The following is a 26,126-nucleotide window of genomic DNA, read 5'->3' as shown; positions in this document are numbered from 1 at the left end:
TTGTGGGATCTAAACCAGTTTTCCATGGCATAAATGGATGTTAACATGGAGGGTTGCACTCACTTTTGTCTACCTACCATGTTTTTTCTCTGAGAAGTGGTTCTATCTTAATCTTAAAAACTACCGACACCCCAATAGCGTCGTCTGTCCCTAAGTACCCACCTGAGCCTTCTGAAATGAAATGTTTGTTGCGGAAACGAGATGCCTTGTCAGGTGGAGCCTGAAGCAACCCGGTCCCAGCCAACAAAAGAGTACAGAAGTATCAGATTTAAAATTCATAACCAGAAACCAGCTTCTGACTGGAAACAGAGAAGATGGGGGCAACCACCCAAGTGTCTGGAAACTTGTGCTGGAATAAGGGTTGCAAGATAGCACCAACTTACTGCTCTAGCCCAGGGCAATGGGTGGAGGGGCTCTGCAGTTAGGAGGCGGGGGGCAGCGGGAGGATTGCTATGCAGGAATCAATCCCATCATGACTCGGAGAGTCTTAATTCCTGTGAGGAAAAAATAAAAATAAAAACCGAAGAAACATTTGATTGCATAGCAAGGAAAGGCTATCCTTTAAAAGGATTACAGCAAAATACGGAACAACTGAAGCACAAATATAGTTGCTCTCAGTTACTGCCAGGAGAGAGGCTTAAAGATGCTTTAAGAGCATGAGGACTCTTATTACAGTACATTAATTACTGTAATCTATGTGAGGAATTTATATTCTAAAACAACTCCCAGCGAACCAAGCTAGCTAACTTTCCTCTATTTTCATTTTCTACATAATTGCCACCACTGGGAAGACGAAGAGAATGGCCTCTTCAACCTGTGCCTTTCTGCAGCAAGGTGTATGTTAACAGCAACATCTTTATTACTAAAAAATGTCTTCTGCTCTAATCTGTACCTCAGGAGAAATGCTAGCTCAGGTTTCGTGGGAAATCATAGGCAAAGGTGGGCTTATTATGGCCATGGATAAATAACTGATAAGGTTTCAAAAGAACCACCCCTACAAGGAATGGTCTTGGGAAGTTGTGAATATTTCTAACAAATCTAGGGAATGAATGGCTCTAATCCATATTAGGGGCCAAATCCTGAGATTTGAAAATATTTCTACCCAACTCTGTGGTGTGGGTTGATGGCAAGTTTTATGTCTGTTTTAATATCAAACACATTTAATGTTTCATGGGATCAGGAAATCCCATAAACACGGCTTTAACTGTAAGCATTGACTTGGAGAGCACTCTTAGAGAGAAATATACTCACACACTATGGTCCCTGAATAGCACCAGGCAGGAAGCTTCAAAGGGAATATAAAAAGGTAAACAAGTTGATTTTTCTTCTCTTCCGTAAAGAGTCCAGATTTATCACTGCAGAACTTGGTATTCCCTTGTGGGTTAGTACTGTTTTCACTAGTACAAAAAACAAGCAAACAAAAAGTATGGCTTAGAATCATAGAATGGGTTGGAAGGCACCTTACAGATCATCTCGTTCCAACCCCCCTGCCATGGGCAGGGACACCTTCCACCAGACCAGGTTGCTCCGAGCCCCATCCAACCTGGCCTTGAACACTGCCAGGGATGGGGCAGCCACAGCCTCTCTGGGCAACCTGGGCCAGTGCCTCACCACCCTCACAGTAAAGAACTTCTTCCTTACATCTACTCTAAATCTGCCCTCTTTCAGTTTAAAGCCATTACCCCTTGTACAAAGGTCCCACTCCAGCTTTCCCCTTTCGGTACTGGAAGGCTGCTAGAAGACCACAGATGCGTGACTGAGATTTGAGTATGCATGTTAAGGATAAGTGTTCTGATTCGGGGAAAACTGTTAAAGGAGCACAAAAGGATAACGTTCAGGTCATGCTGACATTAAAGAGCCGAGAAAGGCAGTAAAATCCTTATTATCGAAGCTTGGAAAAGACATTAAGTCAAGAAGAAATTGTGAAGACTATTCAAGGCAGTTCAATAATATCAATATGAGTAATGGAGACTAGAAAAGTGGTACCTCCCCAACCTAGAATCCAATCTGATAAAAGCCAATTCATCATATTAAATCATTTAAAATATCCAAAATATCACTGGAGAGGGAAACATAGGGTGCAGACATATGATGGAAAAACACTGTTGCCACCCATCAATTGAGCTGCTTCTCTGTGTTCCAGATGATCAGTAAAGCATTATGTTAAATTACCTCTGTGGAGTACTAAATAAGTCAACGGATAGCCATTAGGATACAAATTCAGTGAGCTGTCCGAATAGGTGTAAATCCAAAGTGAGCTCCGTGTCGGTGGAACGAGACTGCGGTTGTAACTGGCTTAGATCCCCGCACCCGTGCTTCTGTGCTCAAGGCACCGCACCAATGTTTCTTCTTAAATGTGAGTATCTTCAGCAGCTCTCCTGAGAAGCTTTGCTAAGGAAGCTGTTTTTGAAGGAGTTAATGGCAAGGGAAAATTATTCCCTGTAAAGTTCTGTACAAGGATCATTTACTCCCATTATGGCAATAAGCAATGGCATTCTCCTGATACCAAACCAAAAGTGTTTACTATTGCTAAAAATCTCTGAGCTCTATTTCAATTATTTTATCTTGGGTACCTCACTATTAAAAACATTTTTTCCACTGTACAAGACATATCATAGGGCCATGAATAGAGAAAGCACTTTAGGGCACACAGATATAAAAGCAATTTCTTCTGCAGCTATACTGGCTTCAAAGCTTTATGTTGGGACTTTAAATGTCCCATTTATTTGAATTCTGATATTTATTTCACTTTCAGTCAATGCCTACTGCTGCAGCTAACAAAAGGGAGAATTAATTCAAAACCATGGGCTTAGTGACTAGCAAATATGGTTGCTGAATCCTGGAACGTATACTGTGTTACTGTTAATTACCTTCCATGATATTTTAAAATCCAAAGCTATTGTTGGATGAGGTTTGTGGATAAATCCTTTTGAGGAAAAAAAAAAAAGCACAAATAACAGCTTCTTTCTGCATTCTCAGCCTCTAGGATTGGATTGTGAGAATGCTGGAAGTTACACTGATTGAATTTTTTTTCTGAAATGATGTTATGGAACTACCATCTCTGCTCAGATGTTCATTTCAGTTGAGGAATTGCTATAGTACATGCAGTTTAAGGACAATTAAAGTAAGACAGGCTCAGTATCAACGTAACAGGTTTTGCACAGCCCTCGATGTCAGTTTTACAATACAAATTTTTAGCAGACTTCTGTACTGGTATAAAATCATTCCTTCAAACTGATATATCCTCAGCTAGGTAGAGCTGTGATCGGTTTCCTACAAGCAGAAAAGGCAAGAGCAGAAGTATGCGAGAAAGTGCCCAACCTGGATCCAAAGAGCCGGCTGGAAACAAAAGGTTTCCCCGTTCCCGGTACACCTCTCGCCGTGCTTTCGCTCACACCACAGAGCAGTCTCGGCGTGTGCCGGCTGGTGGGGGGTTGGTTGGGTTTTTAACAAACGAGGGAAACTGAAGGGGTACGCTCTTAACCAGGGGTGGGTGTTCAGCCTGGGGGACTCGCCTGGCGCTGGTCCGAAAGCCCCGACCGAGCTCAGCACCAGCCGTTTTGCTCTCCAGATCGGCTCCCGGTGCCCTCTCCCTCCTCCCAGCGCGGAGGTTGCCAAAACGCCACCGGTACCGTGGCACTTACCGCTCGTGAAAGCGCTTCGGTCCCTTCTGGTTCAGGTGGTGCTGAGAGCGTCTCCAGTTCATTTCTCCCCGATTCTGAGTAGCGGTCACGACTTCACGCGAGCACCTGCTGCAGTCAGACGGCTTTTTGCTTGAGCAACTAGTTGGCTTGACTCTTTGGGAGGTTGCAGTCCCAACAGCCTCACCCTTGGCAGTTCCCCAAAAGCCTCTAAGTTTCTGTGGAAGTTGACCGACCAGCATGCCAAGCCTTCAGTCACATTCCTCTGGTTTTGTTTCCACTTCTGCCTACCCTTGCTGCTGCTGGGGTTGAAATCTTTGCCAAACCTCCCAGGTTAGCACATTTCCCTCTTTGTACCATCCCATTTAGAAAATGTTGTCGCATGGCAACACAATGCAAAGCATTCAGTTCGTTACACTGAGCAGCCTCGCTAAAGGCCATTTCAGCCACACACAGATTCATTTTTGTGGAGGAGAGAAGAGAGAAAGAAAGGGAAAACATTCACAGATCCCAGAACCCTTCTTTATTTGGAAGAATGGCTTTTAAATGAAGTCAAGCAGTATCTTGTTTTATCATTCATTTATTTAGCAAAGAAAGGAATGAATTCAAATACCCCACACAATGAACACATATCTATTCCCTGATATCAAGATGCAGATTTGCTTGTGAACAATTTTAAATGAATCGGTTTTCTTACTATTGAAGTCATCTTGTACTGTGCATGGATTTGTGCAGAAGCAATATATCTTGGGCTCAATCCTGTAAACACATTAAAGTAAGTAACTCGTTACATCCATACCACTGAACTCGGTGTGGTTACTTAGGTGATGAGTACATTCATGCTCAAGAGCCTAGCTTTTGCCAATCTCAATTTAGGCATCCAAACAACAGTGAAAATCGGACGTGCCTCTCTCCAGGCTCACTGTAGTGTCGGTGGAGAGACACGAGCCCTCACCAGGACGTGACTCTGCCCACCTAAGGACGTTCTCCCAGACGAGACGTAGAGGCTGCTGGTGGCAGCTACAGTCAGAAATTGGTCAGACGCCTCAAGCAGAGCAAGATAAGCTTGGACCAAACTGTTTACAGAATTGATCTCATACAGCAAAGCCATTATGCATACAATTAACTTCAGGAATGTGCTTATGTTGCGCTGATTTTAATAGAACTGGTCCCACATTTAAAGAAGTGACTATATTCATTCTATAATTATGAGGAAAAAAATATTGAAGCATTTACTCCTATTAACATTTTTGCTGCATCTGGGACCTCTTACTTTCCTTTCTGGTTTGAACAGCCATATGGTCTGATGCTCTGAGAACTTTCTTCACTTAACATAAGTGCTTTGGTAGCTCTTGATTTGTACACTGACGTGGTATTTTCCCAGAGGTTACTGTGGAGCTCCGGTAGAGCTAACGAAATGCACAGTGTCCTACACCCATCTGAGACTTTAATCAGTACTGCTTAATAGCCTGGAAATCAAAGCCATTTAAGCCCCATTCTTTCTCCCACTCTCTTATGAAAATCCTAATCCTAGGCAAAAATCTCCTGATTAGTTTTAGCCAAACCACACTGCTCCAACAGCAGGTGACTGCAAACGGCTGGAAAAGCTTCCACGTAAAGTAACTTTAAATGACCATAGAGGTTATCAGACTCAAATCAAAGTACAAGATAAATCTGCAAGCACAGGAGTCCATTTTCTAAGCAACTGAGGGACGTATGCTATGTATCAGACACAAAAATAAGCCCAAAATGTGTACTCAAGCGCAATTCTGCTGGAGTTATCCAATGAAAGCGTGTACTGGACAGGATCCGACTGGCAATGCTGCTTCCTCCTCACTCCGTGTAGCAGGACTACACAGATACAGCTTTACACAGAGAATTTTGATCTATCTGCCAAAATACTGGCACTCAAAATAGAGAAACAGTTTTAAATTTATGCAATCAGTGTAAAAGTGGTTTAGTAATATTAACTATTGGCATCAGAGGTAATACAATTATTTATCCAGAAAAGATCACTTTATCCAAGTGAAAGGATAAGGGGTATTTAATGGCATTTAATGGGCACGGGAGTTGATTTTCCCTTTCCAAGAACAGAACAATGCTGTAAGAACCAAATTTTACCCTTGCGCATTTTTGAGAGCTCTATCAGCTTAAACAAGATTCGCAGGCAAATGCCCACTTTGCTACATTTTTGGCAAAAGAAAAATAAGAGCTTTCATGGAGAAATCTGCTTTTCACCAAAACGTGTGTAGCATTTAGCATTAGGAAAAATGCTAAATAAAGTGAAAATTAATAAAGACTGCACTTTGCTTTGCTCCACTTACTAGGAAAGACTGTATTAAACTACCTGGGCAGCTGTGTAGAACTCAGAAGGTGAAAATACTGATATAGGCAGTGCATCTGGGATGCTCTAAAATTTCCTAGGACACAAATAGCTGATGGCTTTAAAACCTGTCGTCTCAGAATCTAGCTTGACAAGGAGATCTTGCCATCAATTTTTTCTCATTGAAGTGCTGTGAAATTTCCACGTTTACCGTAATGCTTCAGATAGAGCTTTGAATATACCTCTGCCTGCAATTTAGAACAATGTAATTTAGGAAGCTAAACAGCAAAAAAAAAAAATAAATTTAAAGTGTTTAAATGACATCACACAGGAGTCGCTCGAAGATGTGGAACACCTGAAATACTCCTTTGGGAGATGGAAGCGTGAGCAGACTGAGCATCTGCTAAATGCACTTCTGCCTATGATCATGCAGACTTAACCTAGGGTATTATTACTGCATATATAACACGTATCTAACATGGGTATCTACCCATGAGAAGAACGGAAAATAGATCACTGCAAAGACAGGCGTGCCTCAAACTACTGAATAGGTAAAAAGAAAAGCTAATTTCAGATAATTTTAATTAAAGAAGGTTAAAATAAAAATACATAGTTCAAATATTTTTAAGATATTGGTGTCATAACTAATAGTCTAAATATAAAATCCATAAGCCAGACTAATGTGCTCTTAGTACAGGGGCAGAGAGGAACAGTCTTGTGCATATGTGTGTGTGTGCATGTGCTGCTTTTTCTTGGCACTGGTAGCAATATAGATTTTATTTTGTCTTATTTAAATGTAAAATTTTATCTTTTGGCATGGACAGAGTGATTCAGGTACTGGACTGGTTATGATTTGGAGAGCTTTTTCCCCCTCTATCTGTTTCACTGAATTTTCTTGCAGAGAAAACTTCCTCTCACCCAGGGCAACCCGCTAATTTCTTCCTGGAAAACCAAATCTAACGTACAGTAAAAAAAGAGACCCATTATTATTATACTTTCTGGAGATGAACTGGTGTGAGGGTGGGGTGCTTTCTTTTGACTGAGTTAGTAACAGGGAGAACTATTCAGCTGGAAAAAATAGGGGCTGATCTTAATTATTTTCATAGATGGTAAATGTGCGTTCATTCTACTGCACAGCTTTTCAAAGACCACTTGCTTTGCATTTTTTTTTTTTATTTTACTGCAGAACAGAGATAGGAAGCATAGTGCTACATTCAGATCTATCCCCATGCAAAAACGTTGCTGCTCATTGCCATCATTAGATATGGGGTTTCCCCTTGCTATGTAAGTGGCTGGACCACCAAAGTGGTGCTCAAACGCAGTCTCATGTGATCAACGGTTCCTGGTACTTTTTGCTTTTTTTGTAGATAGTTGTGAATCATTACAACCTGTACATGTTTTTTCTCTATTTGCCTATCATAGCGTAACCTAACGATCATGGGCTCTGAACACAGAATGGAAACATTTCCACTCTGCTTCTCCTTGCATACCTTCCTGGTATTCTGCTGCGATGATCTTTGCATCTAGCATGCTCAAAAAAATGAAAGGCCAATTCTTTAATCCTTAATATTCACTTTTAATTTCTTTTCACAAGCTTCTGAGAATAGCAAATGCTGCCTTACTACTAAGTACTCTGGAAAATCTGGCGCAAATCCCTGCCCTTTTCTTTTGAGTTATCTATCTGGAATTTCAGATACAAAAATAACAATGTCAAGAATGTGGGTGAATACAGACAGAACAAAGAAAAACGGTTTAAAAATTCTTTGTGTTTCCTCACCTGCCACTACAAAAGGAATTAAAACTGATAACTTAAAACTCAAACAGTTTCTTAAATATTTACATCAATGAAGTCCAACGAGATAATCACTTAAAACACCATAAGAATGTTCCTCCAGGGGCTGATAGCGTGGGTCGGACACGGCAGCAAGATGAGACAAGGCTTTGCAAACACATCTGCGTTTTCTGAGCCGCCTCTCTTTGTCGGACGCGCGCACGTGAAGCAAAAGCCGGAAAGAGAAAAGCACATCTGCGATTGCGCCCACGTACCCCCGCCAGCCCGCGGCGGCACGCAGAGCAGGCGCAGCCACAGCTTTCGGTGGCCAGCGCCGCGGGGAGCCCAGCGGGTTCCCCGAGGGATGCGCCAGGGAGAGGGATCCCGAGGGATGCGCCAGGGAGAGGGATCCCGAGGGATGCCTCCACTCCTGTGAACCCGCAGGCTGCAGCGAGGCCGGTTTACTAACAACACGCAGAAAAACCTTCCAGCGCCCCTCTCTGATCTGCCCTCCCTGCCAGACCTGCCCTTCCATACCGTCCCCAAAATTCAGCCGAACTAGGGGAAGGGAGGCTTTGTGTGACTGGGCTTGGCTCGCAACTGGAAACCACCGACCCTGCAGCTTTCTGGCTTAATCACGAGATCGCGTCCCTTGGTGCGGCCGTGGGCTCCGCGCTCCGAACGGCCGAACTGCAGCCGGAGTGATTTCCAGCCCGGGAAGGTCAGCCCTCCGGAGCCCGGAGCCGCCGCAGAGCATCGCCAAACCATCGCGGTTCTTCTCACCATCGTCCCCAGCACCCTGCCACCTCTTTTCGGTGGTGTGAGCTTCTGGAGACTGCACAGGGGGCTCCGTGGCCAACGGCACAGCTCAAACCTCACGGAAATAAAAGACAATGCCTAAAAGGAAAATTAGATTTGTACTCCTGGCACAGCTTTAAGGGGCAACGTTTTTTTTTGTTGTTTTTTTTTTTTTTTTTACAAAGCTCAGGAATTGTTAGAGAACTCTGACTGGAGGCTTATGAAACTGAGCGAAGCGATGCAGTCCTCAGGAGTGGTCCACTGACACCGAGGGGCCGCAGCTGCCCCCGACACTGAAGGCCAACCTTGCACTTGGCAAAGAAAACGTCATGTCACAAAGAGGTGTTTGGGGCTTTGGGCAGCAATGGGACATTGATGGCTTGGATTGTGCTTGAAATGTCTCTGAACTTCATCTCTGAAGCCTCAATCACATGAGCAGTCAAGTAGCACAGGCCTTGGGGACTGGGGAGTTACAGAAGGCCAGAAAATACACAAGCCCGTTAGTACTCATCATAATTATTGAAATCTGTAAAATAGGTATTAGAATAAGTCTTTGCAGTAAGATGCGGATTGAAGTATTTGTTTCTCTCCTCCAGAATCAGGTTGTTTTTGTTAAATGCCTGGGAAAATAAAAAAAAAAAGGAAGAGATAAGAAAATGGGAAGGACAGAAGAAAGGTAGCCACTAAGTGCTCTTTTACCAAGGCAATTTTTCGTGGCAAATATCTGTGTACTGTAAGTCAAAAATGCACTGAGAAATACTTGCACATTTACAAAAACCTGCATTTGCACGTATCTGCTTATATAATAGCATTCCTACAAAAAGCAATGCTACTGAATAAAGTAAACCCAGGCACTTTCCCCCCAATATTATAAAACTCATTTTATGATTAAAAATATTTTTTAATCATACATATTCAGTCTTTCCTATTAGAATGATTCACTCATTATCTTTTTACTGAATAAGAATTCTTTTCCCTTTACTGCATTAATTCCTTGATTTTCAAATGCAGTATGTAGGAGAAATGTCTGAAGGTCCTAAGAGTGTAAATCCCATTTCTTTAAAAGTGATATGGGTATTTAGAGTATGAATTTTCACAGGGTTTTTTTTGTTTCTGTAGCTATCCAGAGAGATGATTAATGGAATTTGGAAAAGCTTTAAATTAGGTACATATTCCACCACTGGTTACAAAATCCAGACTTTTCTTGCTGTTTTGAATGAAATTCTTTAAAACGTCTTTAATTAGAAAGAAAAATGCAGAAATTAAAAACTGGATTATCCAGGTAGGATTTAAGAAAAATCCTCATTTACAAAAAGCTTTGCAGCTGCATGAATAAACTGTGTAATCTGAAGATCCTGAACTAGGTATTTTCAGCATGCTCATCCTTCCTTAATTCAGTGGATCTGAAAAGCGGAGCTATTCTAAAAGGTCATAAAGAGAAAATAGCTGTTTGGGAACAATGATCATATGATATAGATATATGCCAGACTCTCAGCTGATGTAAATCTGTACTGCTCATTTACCGAATATTTTGGGTATGAACACTAGCTGTGAGTCTGACCCAGAATATATTCACCAGGTACATCTCCTGTATAAAGACCCAGTGCAGGGAGATGAACAGTGACCGCCCTTGGCACCATAGCACTGGAGCCAAAGGATTATCTTCAATATATGTCACGATGACTGTTAATGGCCCTATTCACTTCTTGAACAAGCCACTAGGGAACACAACTAGGAAAAAAAACCCCACAAAACAAAACTTGAGTGGTCTGTTTTTTCCAGAAAAGGCTGCTGCTGTATGAATTCTACACATACACAAAATCCAACTTCCTGCGCAATGGGGATCGACAAAGAAAAGGACCCATAATTACAATACCTCAAGTGAAATCTATTTTTGTCATTAACAATCAGCATAATTGGAGTCCAATGCCACTGCAGAAAACTAGCAAGTAGAATTCTTTCAATACAGCAGAACTGTTGTCTAGGTCCATATATGTTGTGCATTATAGAGCTCCCAACCCACTTCTCACCTTGATGGCTTCTACCGAATCATATTTGTCCAGTTTGTTGATATGGTTGGTAATGCTGGTATTTAGAGGAGCTGGTGACACCGGATGGATGACAGTTGCGTCATGGGACTGTTGCTGATATCGTTGGCAGTAAGTGTAAACAAGCAGGGTAAGAAGGCAACCAAGTATTGAGCTACTTAATCCCACTGCGATCATGTGAAACATGTTGAACTCTGCAGAGCGGAGAGCAGAAGACAATCTTAATTTTAAGGAGGCAGCAGTACAAGCTTAAGCTTGGGTAAAAATGTAGACAAGTCCTCGATTCAAATAAGGATAAGGGAAATTTCATGTGTTTCCCAGAAACATCTCAATTGCAATGGTTTAGCCCTACAGTAGCAAATGCATTGTACTTCCCTGAAGGGATCGTTATAGGAATCTCAGATACCCATACATCTCTGTAAGTATTAAGGCTGAGACTTTTGAAAGATGCTTAAACAAGTTCAGAACCCAAATAACAGATGAATTAATTGCATTTGGTATGTTTGAATAGTTCAGCAAAATTTTTCTACGGATTGTATAACAAAGTCTTGTTATATACAAATTATGTATAGAATGTACATACATAGCTTTTTTTCAGTGGACTACAGTATCACCTCCTCTGCTGTTCTTCTCGTTCTTTCTCTTATACCTAGTGACTCGTGGCAGAACTAACAAAATCCTAATATCTTTGAATCACAATCCTGCTTTCCCTAAAGTGTCTTCCATATCGCCTTTATTTGGTGCATGTCCCAGGAGCAATGCCGTACCTTTTTTCCATCCCCTGCTTTGATTCTTGCTGGGCCTCACCGTTTCTGTATCTTTGATATATGGCCAATTTGTTCCCTTCTCCAGCCTTCAGAATTTTTTCTTTATGTAAGCGGGGGGTGAAGAAGAAATGGTAGCGGTTTAGGTGAAAATGGGAACCAGGGGGCGGGGGGAGAGACTCCTTAAAGCTCTGTGTGCTTTTAACCATAGCAGCCAGAGAGTGCAAAGTCAACAACTCAGAACCCAGCACTCTCCTGTCTACTCTGCCCCTCAAAGACACCACGGGATCAGGCGGTGGGAAACCCTCTCCACCTCCGCAAGGATTGAAACGGAGAGGAAGCTCGCTGCTGCATGAAACTGTAGAAGGGAATCTAAAGCACAATCATCCCCCGATGTTACTGCAGAGATACAGAGATACTGGGTCAGATGTGGTACCAGTAGGATTAGCTGGAAATAAACAAATTACACCGCTTTTCATTGCTATTTCAAACTGGAGCTGTGCTTTCTGATTAGGAAAGAAGTATCAGTGAGAAGCTCATGTTGGAAATTTCATCTTAGCATTACTCAAAATTTGCTTGTCGTTGCCTAAATGCACAAATGAAAGATTTTAAACTGAAAGACTGGCACTGGCCTGAAAAACACGCTAGACCTTTTTCACTGTAATACAGAACAATGGGCCAGCACATGGGTCCCATTTTTTGCAAACACCTAAGGTAGGACCTTTAAATGCTTACTGGGTATTTAGAAACACAAACTAATATTTAGGTGACTAGGTTGACTGCCCCAATATATAAATTATCACTGAAATATCCTTCTACACTTTTATGAGAGTTTCCCACTGTTGCAGAACTTGGCAAAATGTTTTGAGAGTACCACTGCTAATTAGAAAAAAATCAAATCACATTATCCCGGCTCCCATAACAAGTTACCATGCACACTAGTACCCTTGTATAACCCCTGTGTTTTCATTGTCCCTTATTAGGTTAAAAATGCAGCTTATCTGTGCATGGAAGAATACTAGAACTGGCCAGAGCTATTACCATGACAACACAGACTAAGCGTGATAGCTCAGCACAAAAAAAATGGTCATTTTTCCTCTTTCTTCTTCTTCTTATTGTTTGGGGTTTTTTAAACAGTTTTCCCTTTCAGGATTTGTTTTGCTAGCATCAGGACTCTCTGGAATGGAACTTTTTTTTTTTGTTTGTTTTTTAGTTTTGTCTTTGGCAGCGAAGCTGAAAATGAGTCCCAGATACAGTCTCAGCTATTAAATGGGTTAGCAAGCTGGCTTTCTGCTATTTATTTGGGGTCCCAAAGAGGTCTGTGAAATTATTATCCTGAAAAAGGTGGAGTAACTTTACAAATTCTGACCTACTGATAACTAGTTTATAAAAGGAATTTCGTTTTGAGACAAGGGTGGCTGCTGTACTGAAAAAAAAGAAAACACAAACAAAGGTCAGCAATGGCAGATGGGTATTTAATGAGAAATCCTGTAGTAACTACACTTCTTTTTCTGTACAAGTGTAAATAATGAGAATGCAGCATTTAGAATAAAACTAAGAGCATGCAAAAAGCGAAACAAAAGCACAAAATGGGGAACCAACATTTCAGCATTTAATATACATCTAGAGCTGAAAAGCTTACCGCCACATCGTTTTTCTTCTATGCTGCTGGATCGTGCCACTGATATTTCTGGAAAAATAAACAAACCACTTATGCCAAGGAGAAAAAAATATTACAGAGAACTACTAGTTTGATTAACACAGTAAGGATTTAAAAATTCATTCTACTACATTCACTCCAAATCCAAAGTAAAAAAGATTTTGACTATGGGGTAGAATTAACAAAAAGGTCCCATTACACCTTCAGGTTCATTAGATTCCCAAGCAAAAGCAGCAACATATTTTTAATTCTTGCCTCAAAACACCTCTGGAATGAAAAAGATGAAGTGCACATGAAAACATTCTTTGTGGAGTTTAAGCATGTTGAGTGACATTAAAGAGAGTTTAATTATCTTGTGTTCAAATGGGCTCATTACTTCTAGAAGTCACGTCTAGCACTAATGTGAAAAGAGGGAATTTACAAATCTTTGAAGAAGATGACTGCCAATTTCATGGGTCTCCGTTGTAAACTAATAAAATGTAATTCCAGCCTGTATCCTCACCATTTTGACTTTGGAAATATTCTCAACAAATATGGAATAAAATCTGTTGGCAATCAAGTGTTCCTGCTCTTTACTTCAGGACCGTGGCTTCTGTGAAGGGCAGTCCTGCCTTACAGATCTCTTGGACCTCTCCGAAAGGGTCACCGAGCATGCGGATTATGGGGGAGGGAACTGACACGGTCTACCTGGGTTTCAAAAAAACTTTCAAGTTCTTTGTCGACGGCTTTCCAAGCAACAAATGAGATGAAGGAAAAAACAGAAAACAGGGTAGTACTATGTGCCCGGTTCTTACAATGGAGGAAGGTTACCACTTCTGGAGGGACCTAGGCTTTCCAGCGAAGAGCTAGAAACGTGGGAGGCAAATGTGGTTTTGAAGTTTGCTGATGATACAAAGTTAAGGTAGCGTGGACAAGGGCATGCTGTGAAGAGCTGCAGAAGGGCCTTATAAAACTAGGCAATGAAATAACAAATGAAACCGAATGTAGATCAGTGTAAAGCGATACATACAGTGGAAAGCAATCCTAGCTTCACATATAAAATGATGGGCTGTGAGGCGACTATGACTACTGAAGAGGGACACCAGGGGGTTATGACAAATTGTTCCATGAAAATATCGGCTTAGTGTTCAGAAGCAATCAAAAAGGCAAGGCAAACCAAACGCTAGGTACTACCAAGAAAGCAATAGTGAGTAGGACAGGGTAATCAGCATTATGGCACTTTACAAATCTATGCGTTGTCCACAGCATGAACACTGCGTGCAGCATTTCTTTTCCCATCTAAGGATGTCTCTAGTAGAACTAAAAATCAGACCAGAGAAGGGCAGCAATGATGCCCGCAGGTATGCCATAGCTTCTGCGTGAGGAATTAACAGAGCAGGCTCTCCACTGACCCACCAAAAGATGATCCAAATGCAGCTACTGCTAAAGGGATCACAATTTTTTACTTTTCTTCACATGCTAAATCAATAACAACTATTATCTAAGTGAGAAAGTATCAGACCTGGCAGAAAAACACTCTCACAGAGAGTTAAAAGCTGAGAGCATACTTTGGTTGAGACCGTTAATTCACAATCCAAGCAAAAATCAGAAAAAAACGTACCAGAAACCCACAAAGCTCTGCAAGGTAATGCCGGTAAGGACTACGGAAACGCAGGAGCAGCAAAGACAAGGAGGAGTCGCTTCTGCGCTCTGCCAGAACCACTCCGTGCAGTGAGTTCTGGAGAGGAACGGCGCTAAGGTAAGCGGGAGGAGAAGACGCCACGCGGGCGGCCGTGCCGGCACGCGGGCTGAGGACAGGGGGGCGGTGAAGGAGACAGAGGGGGCAGGAGGGACCGAGGGGGAGAACCGCGACTCGGGGGACCCGGAGGAGGGAAAGCGAGCCGAGCCCAAGAGAGCAAGGTAGTTTGCCGACGGTGCGCGTAACGGGCATGACCTTATCTGCTGGGATAGGGGTGGTTTGAGGAGGAGTGGCAAACCAACCAGAAGGGCGAGAGAAGAGGTGGCTCGTTTCAGATTCTGAAAGTGCCTACTTTCCAAAACAAGATGTAGAGCTTCTATTGCATTAAGCATGGGATTCACAGAATGTGAATATTAATGGAACTGCTTCGAAAGCCTGAGAAAAAGAGGAAAATACAATGTGGGAGTTTTTGCTTTCAGACTGACATTTTTCGCATTGGTTTTGGAGGAAAAAATAGTATTTGGGAGTTAAAGCATTATGCACCATCCACAAAAGTGTTTACATTTGTTGATTTCTTTGTTATATTGTACTATATTGTACCGCATAGTCACGGAAAAAAAAAATGTTGCTGCACTGAGTAAACACAATTACATTTCAAATGACACATTAAAATGTACATTTCTCTGTCTGTGAATAGACTGCTAGCTTTTTTTAATGTACACAGGCGGAAAGATAACTGTTAACAGCAATGCAATGTGGCCACCCATACTGTTGTGTGGATTTAAATGACTGCTGTGTTTTAAAAAAGGAAATAATAATAAAAAAGAGTACAGTCATGAGTTTCGACAAATGCTATAGAATAATACATGGCATGACTATCCACCAGGTACTTGGTGGTCATGGGGGACACAAGGACCTGAGGCATAGTATGTACCTTTCTAAGCAGTTATTAATTTAAGGGACTCTGTGAAATCATTTCCAGATTAACTACCACAGCACCCTCTTTTGTATATGCAAACCACAAAACCTAGAGGAATGTTTCTCTAATAACCCCAAAGTCTCAAAGACACTTACATTAAAGTAAAAATCAAACTATTTCTCCTAGCTGGCTGTAGTCATCCCTGCACCCTGCCACACGTAGGACGGGAGGGACCTGCAGAACACTGGGACGGCGACTGACCAAAGTCCCGGGTGGTGACAGGAGGGGCAGCTCCACAGCGCTCCGCGCCTGAGGCAGTTTTTCATGGAGACACCAGATCACGGAATCGTAGAATCGTTTAGGTTGGAAAAGACCTTTAAGGTCATCGAGTCCAACCGTCAACCCAACACCACCATGCCCACTACACCCTGTCCTGAAGTGCCACGTCTACGCGTTCTTTGAACACCTCCAGGGATGGTGACTCCACCACATCCCTGGGCAGCCTGTTCCAGTGCCTGATAACCCTTTTGGTGAAGGAATTTTTCCTAATATCCAATCTAAACCTCCCCTGCCGCAACCTGAGGCTATTTCCCCTCATCCTATCACTAGTTACTTGACAGAAGATTGAGCAACATCAGCCCTACGCAGCAGACCAACGCGCTTTGGCTGCCAAGGGCAAGCTCCGTTCCAGCCCTCGGTGCTGCACAGCGCAGCCCGGGACGGTACCGCGCCTCGCTCCCGAAACATTGGGAGGTTTCGCCGATCCTTCAAGGAGCAGGCTGAGCTCACCTGGTATAAAGTTGGAGTCCAAAGCACAGGCTCGGCTCTCCGTGGTGTTGCCCGTGCACTGGCTGCCCACGGGGAACAAAATGATGCACTGACGGACGCGGAACTGGAAGCCGGACGAGTCGCAGTCGGACCACTCGGACCACTCGGACCAGCTGTCTGCAACGGGCAGAGAGGGACACACACGCAGATGCTGCCGTTAAATGCTTCAGGTACACCGAGCGCGAGAGAAATAGTCTGCATTTCTGAACTAGGACAGGAGGACTCATCCCCAGCTAGCAGAGGACAGCTCTTTCGTTACGATAAAACAAAGGCAGTTCGGCTTTGGCAAAAGTCTCTGGAATGCGGAGTGTGACGGTAAATTTGTTGCAGACATATCATGGCTTGGGCTTCTGCCACGGCCTGCGAGTGGGGAAGTGAGAGGCCAGAGGGCTTCTGTGGTGGTGACTGAACGAGCGATTGCTGTGGAGTTAATTCCAGTCTAGGTCGTTAGGGTGGACAATCACACTGGGTTTTTTTACGTACCTGACAAGCAGCAGTAAGAGCTGCAAGAGTATGTATTCCAGGTCTGAAACAGGATGTTTATTTAACCACAAAAATAGTTGTATCTTGAAGATACTTTTTTTTATTATTTTTTTTTTAGCTTTTGTCCATTTCTTTGCTGTGGATAGAAGCGACCTCATCAAATATTCTCACCTTCTCTTCTCCATTCAGTTCATTATCAGCTTCTATTGTTTCTTTATATTTCTTTCTCTGCCTATGTAGTTTTGATTAAGACATTTTTATTTCATGCCTGTGTGATCTCAGAATACTTCCCTTAAATGAAGTGAATTGATCTCATTCCCATGAGGTCCTGTGAGTTTACTGAGCTCAGCTTTCTTAAAATTCTGCCTTCATAGGGGTGTCCTGAGTTTGGCAAGTATACTAAAGACAGAGCTCAGTTAAACTTTCTTCTTTCTCCTGTCAGCTTTCCCACTGAGATAGGTTTTATGGCTTTGATATGGAACAAACAGTCCTACTGTCCCAAACCAAGTTTGTTTCTACTTCAAAATTTTAATTGATTTTATACCAATATGAACCCAATTTAGAAATTCCATTTTGCTTCAAATAAAAAAGTATACATTAACCTGATTTTGTTTCAAGTTAGATTGAAGAACATTAAAATTTGTGAATAATTTGGAAAATTAATGAAGCTTTTGTACACTTTTTGTGAATCAGGTGGAAAGTCAGCAAAGTCTTACACTGTTTTGGGCCCTTTTCAATACATTGTATCAATCCAGCATACCGGGCTCACATTTACTCATTCCTTTCCCCTTGGCCATAGAGGAAAATATTAAAACTCTCAGCCATCTAAAATTTAACAGATTCTGGCAGGAATACTTGAGATTGCAGTCTTGAAAAAAGTCAAGCCATAGATGCTTTCCATGGTGGTGTTGGACATGCACTTCCTAACCAGTAGCACGGTAAAAAGAGATGGACGGAGGAGATTGACGTAACTTTAGCATAACAGAAGATCTCAAGCAGTGGTCCTGGGACCGTTTCGAGACAGCAGGAGAGAGCTGGTTAGAGGCAGCAGCCATCAGTCCTGGCGGTCTGTGGTCCGGATGCACACCGTCACTTGTGGAGCTGTTCGTAAAATAGATTTACTCAGCAGCTCAGGTAAGAACCTGGATATTGATATTTATGAACGATTAGCACGTGTCTGGATGGGGCCTCCTTTGAACACCAGGGCAGATACCTCGACGCAAGCAGCTGATGTCAAACAGTAGGATCTCGCCATCGTGAGGAGCAAGAATCCCCAGCTTTGTCCATCGGCTCTCCTGTTTCCTAGGAGAGGTCCTGGGAGTCCCTCACTCCCAGAGTGGGTGGTAGGAGCATGGAGGCAGATGACATAAAGTAGTTGGATCCTAATTCAGGGGGCAGGAGAGCTGAGGTGGGTGTCAAGCAAACGGAGAGCCGTCTTCCTGCTCGTACAGCGTGGGACGTCCTGGAGCTGCCGCTGTCACCGCCAGTGTCAGCTGCTGGACCCAGGTGAACTAAGGACACGGATCCTCACCTGAAGTATTCAGTAACAATAAGGCCCTGCTCATTCAGGTTTAAAGGAATGCTGCTCGTTACAAATCCTGGCCCAGTTCTCATCGGTGGCAGAGAACATGCTTAAGCCAGAGCCAGTCCTCTCCCCCGATGCTGGTATAATCGGGATATATGCAGCAGCAGCCAAACCGCTCGCGAGCGCCCCAAATGCAGCTTGTTGGCTGGTGCGCTCTGCAGCCCCGTCTCGTCCGCTGTGCTTTTGGGCCACCAGGTTCCTTGCTGAAGGGGCTACATCCCGTGGTAAAATAGGAACCTCAGAGCACGCACGGATCATGCTAGGTCACACACTGGTGACTGGGCAAGGCTACCGTTTCAGCCTGCCCTTTTGGGGTCCTATAAAAGGCACTGTGTGTGTTGGGAGCTTCCCACGTACGGAACACAGGGCATCTCCCACCCGTCTGGGGTCCCTGTACAGCCCGGGCAGTCAGTGGGTCTGGTGCCGTGCTGATCCGCTCCAACTGGCACACAGAGCCACAGGAGAGGAGAGAGAGGACATCACTGCAAGGGTGAGCGGGATGGACGTCCCTGCAACGGTGGATCCTGGTACCAAACCTGTGTTTTGGGGAGTGCCACTGCTGGGAGCTCCGAGAGTTAGGCAGACGCAAGGCACCACCAGACCAGCCGGCAGTCCTGCCCTTTGTGGAGCCGCTGTCTCCGCCATCACAGAGAACCTGAACCCATGGCTTTTGCATGCACTTCCACGGACTCGGTCATCCTGCCTCACCCCTTTGATTTCTTTATCTTCAAAGCACCTGAGGCTCTCTTGCACCTCAGGCAGGCTCCTCTCAACTTGCTCCTCAGTTCTCTGCAAAAGTCAGGAGAATGGAGAAGAGAGGGTGGTCTGGAGAGGTGTTTAATCCGGAACTGCTTTTCTCCTCTAACACGGCAAGGCTTACTCAAATGTCATGTCTTCTTCCTACAGAGTCTTGGCTGGCCTTTGAAGCCAGGTTAAGTCCAAGCCGTTTCTGAAAGATCCCTTGGTGAAGAAGGCACCTCAGAAAGATCAGGCCACCAGTCTGTAGGATTATAAATTTCTTTCATGCAGAACTACACCATCATTTCTAAATGCTCAACTGCTTTATCCATTATTTGCATGTGTGAGTTAGCAATTCAAGGACAGAATATATTTTCCCCTCTTACAGCAGCAGTAAATACTTTAGGTATAAAATACCGGTTTATTCAGTACATTACAGACACCGTTGCAACAGATTACACTTACTGATAAGCAGCCTATAAACCACTACTGATCAATAGTGCAGCACTTCCATTCACGTTAATGCAGTTGCATTTGGATAAATTAAAAGAAAAACCACAAACACAGTGATATAGCTGTTAAAATGAAAGATGAGAAAAACTGATGTATTTTGCAGACACAAGTCTGTTACTTTAAGTGCATACTTGCATACTTTCAGTTGGATTTGCCACTAACCCTCCATATCCTCAAGAAATCCTTAGTATCAGGATTTCAGAAATTTTAGTTTCCTGCTGGTTTTGTTTGGCCAAAAAAAAAAGCACTATTCCAAATGCCAAGAAATCTTTGCTCTTTTCACAACTTAAGAAACATTATAAATAGTTTCCATTTTTGTACACATATTTCTGTGTTGGCTGGTTGTTCTTACATTCCAAGTGTCACTCCTGTTCTCTTCCTATATTAAACATGTCACTGAAGCAGCGAATGTCACCAGTGGTACTTCCAGATCCGCACAAGGAAGAACCACTGGCCACATGATCCTCACCACAAGAAAATGCCTCTGCAGGGCTGCAGGATTCTGTCCAAGCTTAACATGTGTAGCACTGCAGATATTTTTGTCTCAGCCCAATGTGAAGTAAGAGCAGTAAAGAAAAGTTTTGAAATCTGCATCTTACAGCTAGTTGATGATGGTGTTGTCTGAAAAACCTATGGCAAATTTTCAGCGAGATTGAAATACTAATAAAACATCACAGAATGTGAGGAATACACTTCACCCTCTGAAATTTTATTGCTTTATAAAGGTTTTCACTTTCTTGAACCACAATGAAACTGACCTCCTCCTCCACTCCCCATCTACTCCAAAATTTGGGTAACAAGGAGGTTAAAATAAGATGAAGAGATTATTTAGAAATGTTTGCAAACTGGCATTTCTAGAAAAATGGTGGTAGAAAATAAATGTGCAACAAGAGAAATAGCTACAATACTAGCACAATGAACACGCCAGTTCTGACCTTTTAAAGATGCCTTAAGGATCCCAAGGCAGCTATGTAACTTCTACGTACAAATGTACACTATTTGTCTTGAAAAATCAAATCATCAACTGCTTTCTATGTTTGTTTTTTTTTTAAAAACACAATCCAGAGTGTTGCATCTGCTTTAATTTTGACAAAGGAGGTACTTCTATTCTGCTGCAAGACATACAGTGCTTAGAAAAGGAAATTAACTTAAATTGTAGTTCAGCACAGGTAATAGGATCCATAAATTCAAACTCATGGGGCTTGTGCTTTCACATGCACAGCCTCATCATATGAGCAGAAAACTTTTGCTATGAAGTCTAGGAGCTCTAAGTGAAGCAAGTAATACAGTGTGGCATCAGTGCTGCTTATTTCCTTTTGCTGCTGCCTGTAATCCATTAATCAGCAGTATAAGAAAACAAATCCTCCGACTGGCTTTTCACTAATGATTTTATCTGGTTTTATGTGGTTTTACTCTCTACTTCTCACCTAAATTTCATGAAGAAAATGAGTTTTCCTTTAATGTGGGTCAAATGGCAGAGTCAAAGTTACAGAAAAAGTCATGATCCCTAATATACAGCTAGGAAGAGTGCTGAGACATTTCATTTACTAAGTACTCCACAGTCATTCAAAAAGATGAAGTCTCTGCTCCTTAACATCCAAAGTTGAAGAAGGTATTTTACAAAGAGCATTAAAGTTTGCTCCGTGTTTTATATGAAAACAGGGCAAACATTATCTACTTGAAGGACCTTGTGATAATACACATTGAATATTAACCTCAGCAATTTGCCTGCTGTGAATGTTTAGCGTTATAACAAATGTACTTCTTTGTGATACTGTTATTAAAAGTCTTCCAGGCAGTTTGCATGCTCCACTTCAAATATTGTACAATTTTAGTTTATCCAGACCCAGAACCTGGTAACTTAAATTTTAATTTTTAAAGGGGGAGGGAGGACGTGGTGTCCTGTAGGCTATATCCTGCTATTACTTGATTTACTGTGATTGTAGCCTGTAAGAGCTGAGTATGCACTTAATAAGGGAGAGAAGTTATTTGCTCCTACCTAACAGATCAAGGAGCATTACGCTGCCTGACTGCGAGCGCCTTGCTCTGTGGCACGTAAACAACAAAGCCGCGTGGGCCGATGGGCCGTACCTGGACAGGGCTGTGTGTTGCAGAGCGCTTCTTCAGTGTGCAGTCCGAGGCAGATATCTCCTCCGTAGGCTGGCGCTGGGTTTGTGCAGGAGCGGGTTCTCATGTAATGCCCTCCTCCACAAGTGGCCGAGCACTTTGACCAAGACGACCAACAAGACCAGCCTCCGTCCACTGAAAAGACACAAAACGTCATATTGTTCCAAGTTAATGTGTTACGAGACATAATCCAACCCATCTTTCTCATATTCTGTGGATCTAATTCAGGGCCCACTGAAATTATTGGACCTTTTTAGGTGCCACTGAACATAGGCCCACAAATTTAATCTTACCACAACGCAATCTAATTTGCATATTTTAAAAGCCCTTGGTGTACTGGGAAGCCTAACAAAGTTACTCATCCATATAAGACACTTTCAGTGGGTACCATAATGTCTTTAAGGCCAAAACTCTTTTCTTTTTCTTTTCTCACCTGTGAGGAAATAAAATACCAAAGTTTGTTTAGCAGAAGTATTGTATGCTCAAAGCAATTTTTTATTCATAAAATAAAACTTAGTCCAATAATATCAACAGAGAGACGGAGGAATCCACATTTTGTTTCGCAACCCAGGTAAGATTGCCTTAACTCTACAACCCATTTCAGTTGATCTAACGCAGTTGTAGGGTTTGATGGGCCAATATAATGTTACAACCTTCATGCAGCTCTAGCACAGATGCCAACAGCAGAACAACGGCAGTAGTTCAAAAAAGCAACAGACGAATGACCAAAAGCAGTTGCCACTTAAAGTTTCAAACACAGGTTGTTGAAGAATAAATTTAATTTTTTTTTCCCCCCATTAGTATTTACTAATTCAAGTATGCCAACCTGTTCTCCAGTCCAAGTTTTCACAAGGTTCCTCCGACAGGTAGGCTGGATTTCACAGGAGACCCATTTGTCAGATGGTTTTTGACACATGGCCACTAGAGAGGCGTCTAATGAAAGTTCACCTCACTGCCTGCACCGGACTGGCTCCTTTGCAGCCTCCGTTCTTACAGCTCCTGCTCCAGGATGTATTTCTGGCATTTATGGCCATATTGCAGCCCATCTGCCAAAGGCTTCCTATCTGCAGCCACATGACAAAGTCAGATGTACATCTCCCAGGGACAGCATTCCCTCTGCAAAGAATCTCAGTGTTTTGTTCATTTCTCTTCCAGGTTTTTTTTTGGGAAAAAAAGCAACAAACCCCTAAACTTTCAAAATTCTCATATCCTACAAAAAATTAATTTCTTTTCAAACCTCTATTTAAAGTGTTATCACTTGCTTTCTTAATACTTAAGCAAGGAAATGATTTACCATGTCTGCAACTGATTAAAAGAAGTAGTGTGTAATTCAACTGACTCTAATAGATGAGACCCTAAGTATAATAAAGACAACGTGCCAGTAAAGTTTTGGTTTACGACAGGGCCCTAAACTGAGCAGAAGTTTTGCCTATTTTTTCTCCCATCACTCACAGCAGCAGTGAGCATTTTACCACACAAGATAGAAACTCATTATTGTCTACTTTTAAAATACTGGGTAAGCACACATTTTCTCTACACAATTTTAACAATGTGCTCATTTAAGACATTTCTTGTAAGATGTTACTTCATGGTTTATTGAAACAATTGATTGTCACTGAAGTCTCCAAAACATTTATCTAGCATTTCACAATGAGTCCTTTTGATCCTTTCTGTTCAATTAATCAAACAGCCTTTCAAAGAGTAAACGAGTTTCCACTGGTTTATTGAAATGCTATTCCATAATTATCTCCTACCAAAAAAGAAGAGATTCCAAATCTGAAAAAAATTAACTTACATTGAAAATATCTGCAGTATTTGCATTTTAATTCTCTCTTAGATGGAGATGTAAAACACTAAAAAAATCCCTCTTTTTGTTTTGGTAGCATTGTATACCACAAATGCACTTGGTGAGTCGAGTAGAATGATTTCTATGTAAAAGCTGCAACAGTGAGAAAATGAGCTAGAAGGATGTGGTTATTTTGACGTTAAAACCTATACGTGCATTTTTGAATGTAATTTCAGATACAGCATTCCCTCAGGTTCTCAGCTGCTAATCAAACAGGTAATTCACTAGTGCATACCTAAGGCTATTACACTAATCCTGTAAGTGAAGTTGTGGAATATCTAACATTTTATTCTCTGTATCGTTCGCAACATTACGCTATGAATCAGGAAAGCATGGAGTTGGCACTTCCTTGCTAAGAACAATAGTTGTAAAAACTTTTGCAAGTAATGTATCTGGCCTCTGAACACCCTGATTGGACAGGCAGGATTCGTGGAATCTGGGACTGTATTCCTAGTATGTCATTTAAATAAATTATTAGCTTTATTAAGGAATTCAATGATCGCTACATTTTTTCCAGGATATATTTATCAGCCAAATCATCTAGCTATACAGATGTATGAGAGAGTTTTATACCACCTATCATAAATAAATACTGCATCTCAGTAGAGTGCTTGGCTTGTTCTCTTATTCATATAGTCACTGGAAAACAAATATGTCTTTTTGCCTGAGATGACTCTTTTAATGTAGTATTATGCAAGCTCATAGCTAAGAAAGCCACACGTCATTTGTCTTCAGTGCAGGTGGAACATACTATGCAATTTTATAACAATTTCAGGACATGGTATCTTTTATTCAAAACTTGCCTTTTTAAAAAAAAAATAAAAAATATGTCAAATAAAAGCAGAAGCTGTTACCTAAGCTATTTATTTCATGTGATATTAAGGCTTTACCTTTCCAGATATTCCCTTTTTTTCTTTTTTTTTCTTTTAATTTAAAACCATCCTTGTCTAGCTCAAATGAATAATCAGAGGCATTCCTGCTGCAGTGTTGCAAACCTCCATGAAACAGAATGACAGCCTGAGATTGCCTAGACAAGAGATAAATTGTCTGCAAACGTTACCCGGGGCTTGTTCACTGGAATGGAGACAGTGACCCCCAACACTTTCTACTTATTTTTCAACGGACCAGAATGAGAATTACAAATGCGCATGCATTTGAAACTGCCATCTGCCATCTATCTATAGGTGGCTGAGAACGCAGAGACCGATGTGACATCCAGGAACGTCACCGTGTGCCACAACTGCAGTGATCACGGCTGGACTATAGGGCTTCGGATGTAAAGGGAGAAGTGGGTCTGAGGACGATGGGAAAGGACAGACGTAATACAACAGACAATGTTAGATTCGATCATGGCTGAGCTGGACAGTGTAATTATAACTTTTTCTTAGCGACTATTTACTGACAGGCTGCCATGCTAAATCTCTAGGCCTTTCAAGGACTATCATAACTGCCTCTTTTCTTTGTCCCCAGAACTCTTCCTTCTCAGCAACAGAGGATGATAAAGCATCATCATGGTTAAATAAGATCAAAGGAGTGGGTATTTACTGCTTGAGTTTTTACAAGACCTAAAGAGAGCTCTGTGGTTTCTTTCATCTTTCTTTAAAGTTGCTTAGCCACACAGCATCATCTGGTTTTTTTTTTTTTTCTTTCCTTTTGTCATGGAGTCCTTTATGTTATTTCTGCTTCTTATAGGAGGAAGAATACACAGCTGCAAGGAAAGTTCCAGTCACTACAGTTTCTTTACATAACGGTTTTGTAGAGCTGTTGGACAAAAGGAAGTCGTTAAAGCAGTTCCACAGTGAAAGCTATGAAGAGTCTTTACGTTTTCTGACAATTACTGAGGTTGGTCCCTTTTGGAAGAAGGCATCCTTCAGCTAGCAGGGTGCTCTCAAACAATGCACTTTCCTTCATAGCAAAGCAAACAACTTTTTGCCTACTGGCTGTTGTGGTTAATAAATATTTCTTCACTATAATGATAAAAAAAAAGCCATAGGAAGAGGATGTACTAGGGAGAAACAGTGTACAGAAACAGGATCTCCTGGGGACATGACAAAACATCCACACTGCTGGAGACTTTCCGAGAGACAATTAAGTAAACTGGATACCCTGCTATGCACTTTGGGTTTTACAAGGAAGTGGAAGGAAGCGTGGGCAGACACGCTGACCTCACCTGCTTTCGTGAGAACTCAGATGGGATTGCAGGCTCTTTCACATACTGTCTGGTCTCATTTCAAATTTAAACAACAACAAAATCTTTGGGTTTTTTGGTATATGCCTTTAGGTTTATAACTTTTCATGTTCATCTTTTTGAAAGTGTAGCAAAAGAGAATAAAAATGCTGAGAGGTCAGTCTTTTGTACGTGCAAGAAAGAGTGCAAAGAGAGGGGCAGCAGTCCCTTCCACCC

The 26,126-nt window shown here is 42.1% G+C and overlaps 1 protein-coding gene across 2 annotated transcripts in view; it reads right to left on the bottom strand.

The window, feature by feature from the left end:
- Nucleotides 1-4,204: 4,204 nt before the first annotated feature.
- Nucleotides 4,205-26,126, bottom strand: part of SEMA5A (semaphorin 5A) — a 328,915-nt gene continuing 306,993 nt past the window's right edge. For both annotated transcript variants that reach the window (XM_075052509.1, XM_075052510.1), the window contains 5 exons: nt 21,841-22,011; nt 16,392-16,547; nt 12,988-13,035; nt 10,564-10,775; nt 4,205-9,153 (listed from right to left, as the gene is read on the bottom strand). In XM_075052509.1, the coding sequence (XP_074908610.1) occupies nt 9,034-9,153; nt 10,564-10,775; nt 12,988-13,035; nt 16,392-16,547; nt 21,841-22,011 (707 nt within the window). In that variant the 3' untranslated portion in view covers nt 4,205-9,033. The remainder of the gene's footprint in view (nt 9,154-10,563; nt 10,776-12,987; nt 13,036-16,391; nt 16,548-21,840; nt 22,012-26,126) is intronic.

Source organism: Buteo buteo, chromosome 20, assembly GCF_964188355.1.
Source record: "Buteo buteo chromosome 20, bButBut1.hap1.1, whole genome shotgun sequence".
Taxonomy (NCBI): Eukaryota; Metazoa; Chordata; class Aves; order Accipitriformes; family Accipitridae; genus Buteo; species Buteo buteo.
This window is presented reverse-complemented; position numbering and strand designations above follow the sequence as displayed.